This window comes from Polyodon spathula, chromosome 4, assembly GCF_017654505.1.
Source record: "Polyodon spathula isolate WHYD16114869_AA chromosome 4, ASM1765450v1, whole genome shotgun sequence".
Taxonomy (NCBI): Eukaryota; Metazoa; Chordata; class Actinopteri; order Acipenseriformes; family Polyodontidae; genus Polyodon; species Polyodon spathula.
In genome coordinates, this window is record NC_054537.1 from 4518238 (window position 1) to 4533263 (window position 15026).

At 36.4% G+C, this 15026-nt stretch overlaps 1 protein-coding gene across 1 annotated transcript in view; it reads right to left on the reverse strand.

The window, feature by feature from the left end:
- Positions 1-15026, reverse strand: part of LOC121314078 (la-related protein 4B-like) — a 52844-nt gene that overhangs the window by 10685 nt on the left and 27133 nt on the right. The window contains exons 3-12 of the mRNA XM_041246911.1: positions 14543-14690; positions 14110-14283; positions 9397-9478; positions 8250-8386; positions 7805-7908; positions 5848-5958; positions 5220-5273; positions 4908-5117; positions 882-988; positions 369-617 (exon numbers count right to left, since the gene is read on the reverse strand). Coding sequence (XP_041102845.1) covers positions 369-617; positions 882-988; positions 4908-5117; positions 5220-5273; positions 5848-5958; positions 7805-7908; positions 8250-8386; positions 9397-9478; positions 14110-14283; positions 14543-14690 — 1376 coding nt within the window. The remainder of the gene's footprint in view (positions 1-368; positions 618-881; positions 989-4907; positions 5118-5219; positions 5274-5847; positions 5959-7804; positions 7909-8249; positions 8387-9396; positions 9479-14109; positions 14284-14542; positions 14691-15026) is intronic.

The window sequence follows — 15026 nt, forward strand, 5'->3', positions numbered from 1 at the left end:
ACTATGTGTTGATCAGTGGCAAAAACTCCTAATTAAATCTATTTTGATTCCATGTTGTAACACAATAAAACGTGGAAAAGTCCAAGGGGTGTGAATACTTTTGAGAGCCACTGTATATTGTTGCTTAAGTGATTACCACAAATGCTGAGAATGTACAATATTTCCTTAGGTTTATTTACTTCATTTTAAACTACAGACATACTACAAGACATGAGGTGCAAAAACAGAGAATCCAGATAACACAGCTTTGGACAGACCTCAGCCTCAAACAACTTTAGTGAAACGGTTAACTACACTCTTTGAAAGTTCCCATATTCAATAGCTAAACTTAAATTCAAGGAGCAGATTATCATGAAGGCAGTGGTTACCTTCCCCTTCCCATACTAGATGAACAGTCTGCACTGCTTGGCTCCACTCTCCCAGTCCCTATGTCTCTCTTGTAGCCCATGCTGCTCTGTAACCGTGATCTGCTTTGTCCAACTGGCCGCATCGGAGGGCTGCGAACACCATTCAGCAGCCGATCAGTGGGAAAGTGAAATATAGTCGGGCTGTCAAGAAGTCCTGGTCCATGGTCTACATTAGGTAATGTAGGTCGCAAGTGAGGTTTACTGTGATTCCTACAAAACATATGAAGCTTTTAATCCTGCAAAAGTTCACAACAATATTAACACATGAGAAATAATAACTTTTTTTTCGGTTGCTGCTTATTTAGTTAGAACTTAAATGTAAAATGTAAAAGTAATTTGTTCATTTAAAAACAAAACAAAGAGAACCTGGTTCATAGAGGTTATTAAATATATCTTTAATGTGTTAAATATTCAGTTACATGTGGCTACTCAAGACTTTTGTCTAACAAAATAAATATCTGCAAAATGCCACACCTATTTCTGGGGGAGTACGGTCTGACTGTTAGTGGAGATGAAGCAGGTTTAAAGCCGGGAGATGTAGTAAACCCATTTATAAATCCAGTATTGGAAAACGGCGATACCTGTTGAGGAAGAACAATTTCTGCAAGTTAACATAGACCGAGGACATTTATACCTGGTGGTTTGCGTTACTTGAAAGAGTTCACATATGTACTATCTTTCCGGTAGCAAACCAATTAAAGGAAAGGCGAATGCATACTGAACCACAGTGTTCCCTTGTGAACATGCTTATTTTAGTAGAAAAGTAATCCTTTTTTGTGGCAATTACGACATGATTAGGGATGTAACATAAGAACCCAAGAAAGGTTACAAAACGAGGGGAGGCCAGTCAGACCACCCTGCTCGTTTGGTTGTTAGTAGCTTATTGATCTCAGAATCTCATCAAGCAGCTTCTTGAAGGATCCCAGAGTGTCTGCTTCAACAATATTATTGGGGAGGTGGTTCCAGACTCCAACAATTCTGTGTAAAAAAGTGCCTCCTATTATTTTCTGTTCTGAATGCCCCTTTATCCAATCTCCATTTGTGACCCCTGGTCCTTGTTTGTTTCTTCAGGTCGAAAAAGTCCCCTGGATCGACATTGATACCTTTCAGAATTTTGAATGCTTGAAACAGGTCGCCGCGTAGTCTTCTTTGTTCAAGACTGAATTGATTAAATTCTTTTCGCCTGTCTGCATATGACATGCTTTTTAAACTGTCACTCTTCTTTGCACTCTTTCTAGAGCAGCAACATCCTTTTTGTAGGGAGATGACCAGAACTGAACACAGTATTCTAGATGAGGTCTTACTAATGCATTGTAAAGTTTTAAAATTACTTCCCTTGATTTAAATTCAACACTTTTCACTATATATCCAAGCATTTTGTTGGCCTTTTTTATTGCTTCCCCACATTGTCTAGATGAAGACATTTGAGTCAAAGCCTAGATCTTTTTCATAGATTCCTTCTTTAATTTCAGTATCTCCCATACTGTATTTATAATGGATATTTTATTGCCTGCGTGCAGTACCTTACATTTTTCTATATAAATGACATGTGCCATGTGTCTGCCCTGTTCTGAATGCTGTCTAGATTATTTTGAATGACCTTTGCTGCTGCAAAGGTGTTTGCCGCCACTCCTATTTTTATGTCGCCTGCAAATTTAACAAGTTTGTTTACTATACCAGAATCCAAGTCATTAATGTAGATTAGGAAAAGCAGAGGACCCAATACCAATCTATATGGTACTCCACTGGTTACCTCGCTCCATTCTGAGGTTTCTCCTCTAATCAGTACTTTGTTTTCTACATGTTAACCACTCCCTAATTCTTGTGCATGCATTTCCTTGAATCCTTACTGTGTTCAATTTGAGAATCAATATTATGCAGGACTTTGTCAAAAGCTTTCTGGAAATTTTCTGGAAATTTAAATAAACCATGTCAAATGCTTCGCAATTATCCATTGTCGATGTTGCATCCTCAATTAAATTAAATGAACAATTCATTTAAATTGATAGATCTTCTCATAATAGCAGGTATGTATCATTTGTATTATACAATACCAAAAGCACAACATAAATCATCATAGTACACCAAACGGTTCTTGAATAAAGAATGTGTAATTTAGATGGTATACTATAAAGACAGTATGCTCTTCCATCTCATTTATTTTCTGTCTTAACAAAACAGTCCATCCTGAAAGACTGGTTGACCTTATTATACATCATACAAGTAGCCCATCAGGATACAGATGCCTTATTATTATTTAAAATTATACTCCTATCTACTGCAATAACAATAGGAGAAACGCCTAGCCAACGTTGCTCCTATACAACTGTTGATAAATCTTACCAAGGAGGTGCAACATCAATTCAGGTTGGACAGCTCATTAAAAACTTAAGTGTTGTAACTGGCATCACTATATTAGCTACTGTAGTCAGTCTAATGCCAAGAAGGGTAGCTGGAAGGAATCCAGGTATTGACCTCTATTAAATGTGATGTCTTGATGCATTAGGCCATGAATGCAAACTGCAAAATCCTAGAAAAGGGCAACATTAAGTAAAAATAGTCTTTGGTCAGAGACCCCTGCAATGGTATAAATAATTCCTCAGGCTCACTCATGGAGTTTCCATGCAAGTTTTTTTTTTTTTAACGAGACATTTGAGAAAAATGTTGTGTAAAATGCTTTTTTGGGTTTCCAATCGCTCAATTTATTTTACTCGAGCAAACCAGACTTTTCACCAGATCATGCAAATGAATGGGAAAGGTGGGGGTTGATATGTAAATTAGCTATGCGTAAAGTACTCGTACTGTTTTTGAAGATTACTAGTGAACTTTTGTGAAAATGTGGTTTCCATGCGCATAGAACTGGTACACGAGTGTATCTAAGCTGCTGTAATAAAGCAAAAATACCTCGTGCCTGTTTGGTTAATCATGTGTTTTACTGCTCTTGCCCAAATTGTTTTTCAAATGTCATTAGTAGTGAACACTTTTTCAACTAACGTATCTTACGACTCATTCATTAAAAATAAACCCTGATGTATAAAATTAAATTGACCAGCACATACTGCAGATCACCATGGCTGAAAACCGGTGGAGACATTATATATATTTAGATATTATATTAATATAAATTTATATATATATATATATATATATATATATATATATAATTTATATATATATATATATATATATATATATATATATATATACACACACACACACACACACACACACACACACACACCTATCTATATGGACAGTCAGTCATGCTGTCAGAGATTCTCTCCTTTCTTTTAAGCTGTGTTGGATTTACTGTTGTGTCAAATATTAATGATGCAAATATAAAAACAGTCAATATGTTTATTTGCAAGTTTATTTGGTCAGTTATAAGTGGGCATCAACAACTTGTTGGATGTTGTTGTGCTGTTTTGGGCGATCGAGCCGGCTCATGACATCCAGTTCCCTAATCCTCCTTGGTTATTTTTTCCGGCAACAAACCTGATTTACCCAAGCAATTCTCCCAAACGTGCATGCACATCACAATTTCACGTATAAATTGACCTGCATGGAAACCCCATGACTGATTACAGACTGGTCTGGGTAGCCTTCAAATCCCTGAACATCGTTAGTGCTCTTGATTAACCGTTTCAGCACTTCAAGGATATGCCATTACATGTCAGCCAATCCTTTTACAATGTACACTTTTAATCTTACTACAATTCATTACGATTAAATAAAAACAAACAAACAAACAAACAGTGAGTGATTGAGTTCAGTTTTAAGATATGAGTTAATGGTAACAAGTTAGCACAAGAGAGTAATGCTTAAACATGGGACAAATGACAAACAAAATAGACCAGAATAGCAAGCATGTACCCAATATACAGCATCGCTGTGATTAAAGAGAAACAATTAAGGGTAAGAGAAGACCGAGTTACGTCCTGGTGCTGTGAAATGATCAGGCCAAAAGACAAGTCATTTTTATAGCTGTTCTTCGGAGTGTTTTTTTTTTTTTTTTTTTTTTTTTTTTAAATAATTACTGGCATGCACATTTTATTTGTTGTTGAAATAAAACAAATAGTCTCTCATGTATTTATTTTCATTCAGATGTCATGCCACGTTTTGAATTCAAGTGAAGCTTAAAAGGTAAACCCCTGACTAATCCAAACAAGGCAGTGGCTTCAGTCCTACTATTTTATCCTTGCAGTATAGGACACTGTTTTACTATGGGATCCATTTCACAAAGATATAACTTGTATTCAAAGTTTGATTCAAGGAGCAGCCTGTTGAGAACAGTTTCAGGAATATTAAAACTACAGCCCAGTATCCAGATTTCCCATTTCCCACTAACTATATCAGCAGTTTAAGCCAAAACATACAATAAACAACTTTTGCATATGGTTTAAAAAAAGAAAAGAAAAACAGCAACCAAAAAGGAACCCTAAAATTGTTCAACGTTTGCTAAATATTCGCTACATGCAAAAGAAAATGCTTCCTGCTTACCAATGCTGGATCAAGGAAACTGTGTGACGTTGACCAGGTCTGTGGAGTAATTAAGCTATATAGTGGAAATTGTTGCTGTGGGCTGTACACTGGAGGTATGTAAAATGATGTTGTGTAGCGCTGTTGAGCATAGAGGTTCACATCCACTGGTCTGTAGCCATTCTTTGGCAAAAACGTGTTGATGGCTATTGCCTTTGCTTTAATTCTTGCCTGATTGACAAAAAAAAAAAAAAAAAAAAAAAAAAACAATAAACAAACACTTAATTATACATAGTTTTAAAAATAGAAGAAAAAATAAGCATAACACTTTACCTTGATGGGTTTTCCTTGAAAAGTTTTCACCTCTTCTCGAAGGTACCTATAGGCCTATATATTAGAGAAGCATAACTTTAGTGTTTTATTTAAATCAAATAGGATATAAAACACAACTTAAAGGAATAAAAGCAACTAGTTGTGTCAAAGTCCATGCTACTAAACCACACAAGAAAACAAGCTATTCAATAACAGCAAACTGATGCTCAGTGGAACTATTTTGAATTGTTAAAACCATTCATGAAGAATGGTCAGACAGTGCTGGGCTTGCTTTAAGGGGTTTGTTTTTTATTTTTAGAACCAACAAAACAACTTTTCATGCAGCTTATTCTGTCGAGTCATTTTCAAGCAATTTTCTCCATGTAAAGAGATAAAGCAACAGCAAGTTAATCTGATCAACTTGTGAATGTGAAAATGTCAAATACAAAAATTAACCAGTTGCTTCAGCAATTGCAAATTGTTTCATGAGCTTAAGACGTGGTACAAAAATGACCAGGGGGCAGCAAAATACTGGTTGGAGAACTCCTGTAACTTTAGTAACACACATTTCACAACATGGATGAAAATCTAAATAGATTATGTAAAACTGTAAATGTATTCATCTTTAAAAAAAAAATTATTCACATACCTGTTGTGCATCAGCTTCAGATTCAAAGGTGATAAACCAGTTATCATTGTAAGCAAACTCGCAATTGATGAATTTGGGTAGGTTTTCTCCTTTAAATAGAGCTTCCACCTCCTGAAAGAAAACAATACCCGAGTTAAGTGTGTAATTACACAATATCAAATTCAAGATTAGATTTAGTGCACAGACAGAAAACAAAAGCTATGCAAAGGTTGTTACTGTGCAATGACAGATAAGATCACCTTTCATAAAAAAATAAATAACACAGGTCTTGATTTCTACATAAACTGTAAGATGTATGCATGTACAGTATTAAGTCAATTCTAAAAACCAAACAAATCAATTACCACCAAAACTTTCTTCCTAGTGGAAAACATTTGATTTGACAAGCGTCTCTGCAGAGCTCTAAGGCTTTGTATGAAGTCAAAATGGGGTGTCATTAGATTTTTCCAGTCAGTTTCCACAAAACTGAAAACAAAAAGTTGTCAGTTTAACTTCTTGCACTGGCATAAAATTCCCTTATGATGAGATTTTTTTAAATTTATTTCCATAAAATGAATGTCCATATATTTTTTTATTTAAAGTATATTAACCAGCCCATGCTGCAGTGTGCTTTGTTTGATGGCTTGTGACCATCCATCTTCCTCTTGATCATATTCCAGAGGTTTTCAATGGGGTTCAGATTTGGAGATTGGGCTGGCCATGACAGGGTCTTGATCTGGTGGTCCTCCATCCACACCTCAATTGACCTGGCTGTGTGGCATGGAGCATTGTCCTGTTGAAAAAACCAATCCTCAGAGTTGGGGAACATTGTCAGAGCAGAAGGAAGCAAGTTTTCTTCCAGGACAACCTTGTACTTGGCTTGATTCATGCGTCCTTCACAAAGACAAATCTGCCCGATTCCAGCCTTGCTGAAGCACCCCCAGATCATCACCGATCCTCCACCACATTTCAGTGGGTGCGAGACACTGTGGCTTGTAGGCCTTTCAAGGTCTCCGTCTAACCATCAGACGACCAGGTGTTGGGCAAAGCTGAAAATTGGACGAGAAGATGACCTTACTCCAGTCCTCTACAGTCCAATCCTTATGGTCTTTTGCAAACCTCAGCCTGGCTCTTCTTTGCTTCTCATTGATGAAGGGCTTCTTTCTAGCTTTGCACGACTTCAGCCCTGCCCCTAGGAGCCTGTTTCGAACCGTCCTCGCCGTGCACTTCACCCCGGCTGCCGTTTGCCATTCATTTTGTAGGTCACTTGATGTCATCCTACGGTTGCTGATTGACATTCGAATGAGTTGGCGGTCATCCCGGTCAGTGGAGAGTCGTTTTTGCCCTCTGCCGGTCTGTAGCTTTGTTGTCCCCAATGTGTGCTGCTTGACCTTGTTCTTATGAACCGCCGTCTTTGAAATTTTAAGGATGGAAGCAACCCGACGCTCACTGTATCCCTCTGCCAGTAAAGCCAGAATTGAACCCTTCTTTTCCTCACTCAAAACTTTCCTTTTCAACTCTTTGGGCATGGTCAATAGTTATTTTTTGATTCCAATTACTTTTGAGGTACTACTGGTACTGTTTTGCCATCCAGCTGGTCCTACTGCAAGAGGATAGTGATGACCACAGGAGTGGTTTTTATACTTTTGCTCGTTAAATAAGATTTGGTTCAGATGATCCCCTAATCAGTACCTCATTCAGTAGAATGAGGTGTGCCTGTGTTGGAATTCAACAGACACTAGAATGGAATGGCTGCCATACATGTAGAGATGCCGATTTAAGAATTTTCAGTGGTCTCAATTTTTTTCCAGAGCTCTGTGCGTGTGTGTGTGTGTGTTTATGTATGTATGTATGTATACACACACAATTAGTTTTATACTTATTTTTGAGAAATACATATCCTTGTGTACTAAAATGATAAATGCAATAGGTCAAGACAGACAATGGCTTGTATTGTAAAGGAGACAATACAACTTACTTCAATTGGGGTTGACTCTGGAACTTCTCGCAAAATGACAATGCAGCGATTCTGGTTTGGTCTGACTTTCTCCCCCTTTTCATCCACTTGAACTAAAGGCAAAGCTAAAATAGAGAGATACAAAAATGGTCAGATTTAGACATCACATCTTGCATAGTTTAGTGCTTACCACTTGTGGAAGTTTTTTGCTCCAAATGCAGTCTTAACAGAAAAAAAATCCCAATAGGTGAAAACACACACCTATCATAACCTACTTGATAAACTGAATGGATAAAATATTCTAAAATGGTCAAACCACACACTTTCAATGCTATAAGCAGCAAGTAATAAAACAAACCCCAAACCAGCCACGGAAACCTGCTCCAGTTTGTTTCACTGAGGAAAAAATAAATACAAACTGAACACAAGGCATCATTTAGATTGACTCCAGAACTGTCATACTTACTCCTTAAGATGTCGACAATCAAATCCATATCAGTGCTCAGTTTCTTTATATGATCGAGGTTCGCTACTGTCATTATTGGCACATATTGGTCACTGTCCATCTGAGATATTAGGTACATGTCGCTGGCAAGGTTTTCACTGAATAAGAAAGCAGCAAATGCAAACATGTCACTCTTAGTTGGCCTTGACTTAACCATACACAGACCAAATTCGTTGTTGTTAAGAGAAAGCTTGCATTTAGAGAACACCTCCCACAAAACCAGAGAAAGGACTAATAAGAATTAGAATGTAAAACTGCACTTCTTAGGAACCAATCCCCCAAGGATACTAGGAAACAAATTATTATGGCCACATGTAAATCAAATCAAGTCAAATTTTATCCTACTGAAGTATTATTTTTACCCTTTCCATATCACAGAAAAAGGATATTCTTATAACTTTGGAAAACCTTATGACTCAGAGGACTAAGAATCAATATTAGGTTGACTGTTGCCATGTAATTTTACCTGTATGTTCCCTCCCTTACCTTATACACTGCTGCATAAATACACCACACTATTTCAACTAAGTAACAGTTTCAAAACTAAATATAGACAGAAGACAGAAAAGCTGGGAGAAAAAACAAGTTTAAAATCTCTGGGAAATCAAGACAAGCCCATTTTCTATCTTAAGTGAAGTTCTACAAACACTGATAAGGGGCAAAGTGAAATTGGTACTTTGGATGCTTTATTATTATTACTTTAACAGCAGCCGCTGTCAGTTTATGGCTGCTGAAGTGAACTCTGTACATGCCAGCATACTGTCAAATACAACTGAATAAAAGCAATACACCATAATGTTGCATCACAGTGTCTATAAACATTTATGTAATTCCTTTGCACTGCAGTGTGAACTACAAAATTTCAAGATATTTATTTTTTTTCTCTCAAGGAGGTCAGCTACAGGACTCAAGCTTTCACATGGAAACATTATTTTACCCATAAAAATAACGTGCGTTTTAACAAACCTTTTGGCTATAATGCATTCTACAACCGCCCTAAATTCAAGACGGGGCTAACACTAAAGTGTTCCAATAGTGTGCCAACCTTGCAAATCGAGCTGCAGAAACATGTTATTTTTTTAAATGTGTTTTTAAAGAATACACTTGCCGAGATAAGCAGAACTCAAGAGTCTTTTTGAGATGTTCCCGAAGGTCCTCCTGACTCGGAGACCGAGGTGGATCATTTCCTCCTAAAAGACACAAAATGAAAAGATGTTAAAGTGCAGGAATGCAATTTACATAAATCACTCAGGTTTTTAAAGATTGCCGTTTATTGTAACCAACAAACCTTTGTCGAGTTACAACTAGGTATAGTATTTTCTATTAATTTGTATTTCTCTGCAGCATAGTGTTTGTGTAGCAGCTCAATTACTTGTCCATTAAAAACAAACATGAGTGGTACTGTAATTTAAGCAACTGTATGTACAAAGTATATTTTATTTATTCAATTTATTTATTATAGCTACACCAGGCTGGTGTCTGAAATAGTGGTCTCCCAAATACCACATGAAACGTTGCCTTACATTTTTATTCCAAAAAGAATACACATATAAATGAATAGATATAGACAGCAAACCAATTCATGTGTTCATTTGTAACTAGGAACACTTCAGTCAGCCTGCTGTTACTGTAAGCAGCTATGAACTTGAACTAATTTCCATAATTCCAAATAGTTTGAACAGTGACGACTGCATACTACTATGGGGGATGGGGTATTATACTGGTTATACAGAAGGTATGGCAGAATGGTAGGGCCATAGGGAGACTTCACTCCTTTACCAAAAAGTTGGTACATGACTAATAAAAAAATAATTTGAAAACCCATTGAAGAGGAGCAACCTGCTAGAACGCAAATACTGAAATATAAAAAAATCTTGCGTCAATGTGTTTAGTTATAAGGATCAAATGTTAAGACACAGGCATAAAAATAATTATGCAGGTAATTAAAAGAAACGAATTTCAGTCCAACCTATATTAAAAATACCACATGTACGGAGATAGGCTTATAGGGACTAACGAATCCTCATTTGTAATCATGTCAGTTAGACAACTGTTAAGAGCAGGTTTGACTGCAGCTCTTCTGTTAGTGCAACAGATCAGAAATAATCTTTAAATGCATCAATTCATTCAGATACAGTAGCTCTGCAGTTGTGATTTTCTGAGTCCAATAAGGCAGAAAAAGCAACCGGAGAAACTAAAGATGGGAGTTTATGAGCAAAACAAAAGCATCCCCAGTAGCACAATCCAAGGGGCAAGTCAAGTCAAATTGAATGGTTTGTAAACAAAACATTTTATGCAAATGTTAGAGATCTACATCAATCATATGTTCAGAGGTTAAAAACAATGAGTTTTGTTTTTTAAATAAATGGACACTGTCTGTAATGGAACTTTATTGAAATAATCCTATAATGCAGCTTGTAAAAGGCTCTGTATGAAAGTGGTATGTATTAATAATATGGTCCAAAAAATGTGCCACTGACATATACCAGTAGAATATACCAACTATAAAAGATACTATGTCAAAACTGCAGCAGTGAAAATGTTCATGTTTAAGGGGACAACACTAATAATCAAAACACAGTTGTGTACCAAACATTAAGAGTGTATCTCCAAGTGTACTGTGTCTGTGTAACTAAAGCCCTGTTCACACTTGTATCGGTATGATACCAGTACAGTTTGTTTTGGTACAGAACATACCGGTACAAAACCACTTCCTGTCCTAACTCGCTTTTCAATACCGGTACAGTACCGATACAGTTGCGATATATCTGTCCACATTCATGTATGTTTAAATTGACAGTGTTTGGGTTCTGAACTCGTTTCCATGACGACCACCATTACATCCATTAGAAATGGATCCATTATTATGTAATACGGTTTTGTCGTCCTGTCCATGTACACTATTTTGTTTTGGTGTTCAACTATTATTAAGAGATGAGCAGAACGCGAAAACAATTGGCTGTCTTTAAAAGCATGAGGTTGCGAAGACAACAGGCTTGCATCATGGCTTTGGGAATGCATGTTTTTTTTTTTTTTTTTTTGCTTTTTGATATTCCCTCAAGGGATTTTATGTTAGAGCGACACTGCTCTGCAGTACGCTTTATCTCATAGTCATCATCACCAATTGTGGAGATTAATTTGTCACTTATTTTGGCATTTTTTAGTGCAGCTATTATAAACCTGCTCACCATGAAATGTAAAGCGGTTTAAAGTATTTAAACTGTGAAGCAAGACGGGCGCATGCTTCAGAATATTGACTTCACTGTATAAACAACATGGCGGTTTACCCGTCCACACTTAAGCTGTTACATATCATGAGGATGGACGTTGAGGAAGTAACAGAGGGTAATGGAATTTGAGGTGGAAGGTAACAGGGGAAGAGATGGATAGATTGTGTGAGAAAAGAAATGGAGGTATGTAAAGTGAGTGAGGAAGATGTGCGACAGAGACAAGTGGAGAAGAGCAACCAAAGCAGCTGACCCCAGGACAGTCTGGGACTAAGGCTGTGAAAAAGAAGACGAAGAAGACTTAAGCTGTTGCGTGTATTGAAACAGTACCGGTGGCACAGTTAATAAGTTAGCGTTTGCCTTTTTGTGCCTTTTTACACATGTGCGAATCATAGACCTTAGGGCAAGTTTCTCTGTGAAGATTCACCCAAAGTGACAGGATGCCATTTGTATTTTTTTGAGAAACTAAAACAGGTATTGCATTGCAGACTGCCAATTTTGTTTAAATATGTTGTCATCTTGTTTGTCAAAATGTACGGCAGGCAGCATTTTTTGTTTAAAAAGGTGACATCGTAATTTATGTTTCCGTTTAATTTGTTATCTTCAGGAAATTGCTCACTGTATTTTAGTTTAGTTTTTTTAAAGCGATTATTTTGTAGGTATAAATTTATGTCTATGTAGTTAAAATCACTACTTGCTAAATGTGTATTTCCTTTAAAAAAATGTTGTTTGTGGACGTGTCATATACTGTCCAGCAAATTAGGATTTATGTAGGCTCGCTTTGCCAAAGCTATATATTTATTTCCATGGTAAATTGCTCGGTGACTTTGAATCTTTTCAATAAATTGAGTGGGAAAGTGGGTACAAACACTTTTCTTCATGTACAGAATAATGTTTGACGTTGTAATCAAGTCTACGTGGGGTACTGTATATAGACACACACTGATACATACGTGTTTTTGGTCATATACATTTTAAAAGTAAGCAGCAAAAATGTCGGTTCTCAATAATTTAAAACATGGAATCATCCTTTGACTGTGTTACAATAAGCTATTAGAGAGATTTCTTTCATATTTATTACATTTTTCATTCTTTGTGAAAATGCATTTCACCGCTCGTTTTATTCCAGTGCAGTTCTAAATCTCGGAGTGCAGAATTTCACCGATTGAAACAGGGAAACTATCTATACAACTACACATCCAAATACATAATGGTTTCTGTCACATACATACTCACTATTATTTATATGAAGAAAACCTAACAAATATCTGCAGAGATTAAAAATGTAAAAATGACAACTGGTGAGAGTTTGCTCCATCTTTGTAAACTGGGAATTAAACTTAACACCTATTATTAAATAGGTAATATGTAGTATTAGAAATTTATTACATTTTAAACAAACAGTTGCACACAAAAATAAATCGCATGACAAAAATTATTTCTGCTTATGTCATAATCCATATACAAACTAATGCATGTACTGTATTTCTCTTTTACTAATACTTGCAAGTACATGTATGAACAAAACCTATAAAGTAGCCAGCGATTAAATGTAATCTTCGCAAACTATGTAGCTTAGAGTTAACCTATTATTAAAATATGAACAACATGTTATTACAACGTTTTCGATTTTTACCACATATAATGTAGCTTTTAATAAAGATCCTGACAACATTTCTAACAGTAAAACAGTTAACTAGACACATTGGAAAGATCGCAATAAGTCTTCTTAAAGTTCAGACAGAAAAACTCGATGGCTTACCCTTGCCTTTTTAAAAGGCTCTAAAAGGCAAACTAACTTATTTCCTGTGACAATACGAAACCTGCTCTTTTTTGAGTTTCGTATCAATACAGTTATATCGGTACGACACCGATAAGAACTCCAGTCAGGCTGTTTCGGTACGGTTCTGCAAAAATGTTAGTATGAACAGGGCAGTGGACTGTCTGTGTAACTCGGTGGACTCTCTCCATGCAGCTGTAGCTTCAAACGTCACATGACAGATATGACAGGTCAATGTAATGGTTGCAACACATGAAGCATGCAGTGTTTATATAACCCTGATAATAAGAAGTCTCTAAACTCAAATGGTTTCCAAGACATGAGGCATTGAAACTGGCAGGGGCAGCTTTGCAAAAACAGAGAGTCACATAAGGGTTACTTTTTCTTATATAACATCCACGGGCCAAGGGGCAATATGCATGTGCACAGAGTATGAAGACAATAACTTGCACTGTTAGGTCTTTCATTCAGAAACAGTCACACGACCCCAAAACAGCAGCCAGCAACACAAGTCATAGGTGAGTAAGAGCACCGATTTTGCCAGATAAGTTTTCTTAACACTAAAAAATTTGAAGTTGACAGATTACGGTTTATGAGAGACTAGCAACAGTAGGGGTGATGATGGCAGCGAGTTTGCAAATGCACATAAGCTCTTACGGGGATGCTTAGATTAATGGTGTAGTTCTGACATGTATTCTAAAGACAGTAAAAGGCAGCAACACAAGCTCCACTGTGTATCATAGTTGGACAAAAATGAAAATAAATTTTGCTGGTTTCTAAGCTACATTCATCCCAGTTATTCCCAATTGTTTACCTGTTTGACTGGATTCCTGAACAGAATCAAACTCAGTGTAAACAGAGTCTGGGCACTCCAGAGTGACAGCAGCGTTCATGTCTGCTTGCTCTGTTAATGCTGTTGGAGGCTCCTGGGGTTCAGACAACAAAGCCTCCCGACACAGCTCATCTTTATCACTGTGGGCATCATAACCTAGTTTTAAAAAAAATAAAAATAATGAATGTATTTAAAAAATACTGGAAAATAGAAGAAACAAAAAATGTAAAAAGTACCTATATAACCTTTCACAAGAGGACTTTCATACAATTATGCACAGTAGGTTAATATAAAAATGGCTGCACCTCATACTACAAGAAACCTGATCCATCTTACAGAAGTGTATGTGGAATATTAACTTTAGTAATGAACTCTTTCAATTATTCAAAAACATTTTTACAAAATATGAGCTTACCTTCTGTACAAGTTTCAGCTGATTTATCTGAAGTCTGTTTCCAGGTTTTGTGAACTCTGCTATCGGTGGCCCCAGTGGATTCCAAGTTTAGCATGGGATTTGCCCATACTTTTGCATTTGGGTTAAGGTCAGAAACCTTGGCAGATTCCTGCAAAATAACAAAAAAATTGTTTACCAATTGTATTACACATGAAGTCATAATTTCCACAAAGCAGAATAAAAATGATAATTCACATGCTCAAGGCTATCTGTACTCTGCAAAAGGTAAACATTTTATTAGAGTATTAATTAATTATATTACTGTTAACCTAAAGCAAGATGCGATTTATTAAAATGTCAATCCACAGCATTCGGCACTACACTCTTTCAGAACCCCTTTACAATTTAAAATCTCTATGTTGCCTTAAGCTATAAAATAAATTATACTTTATTAATTAGTTTAATACATTTAAATATTCAACAATCAAGTGAAAACAATTTGCAA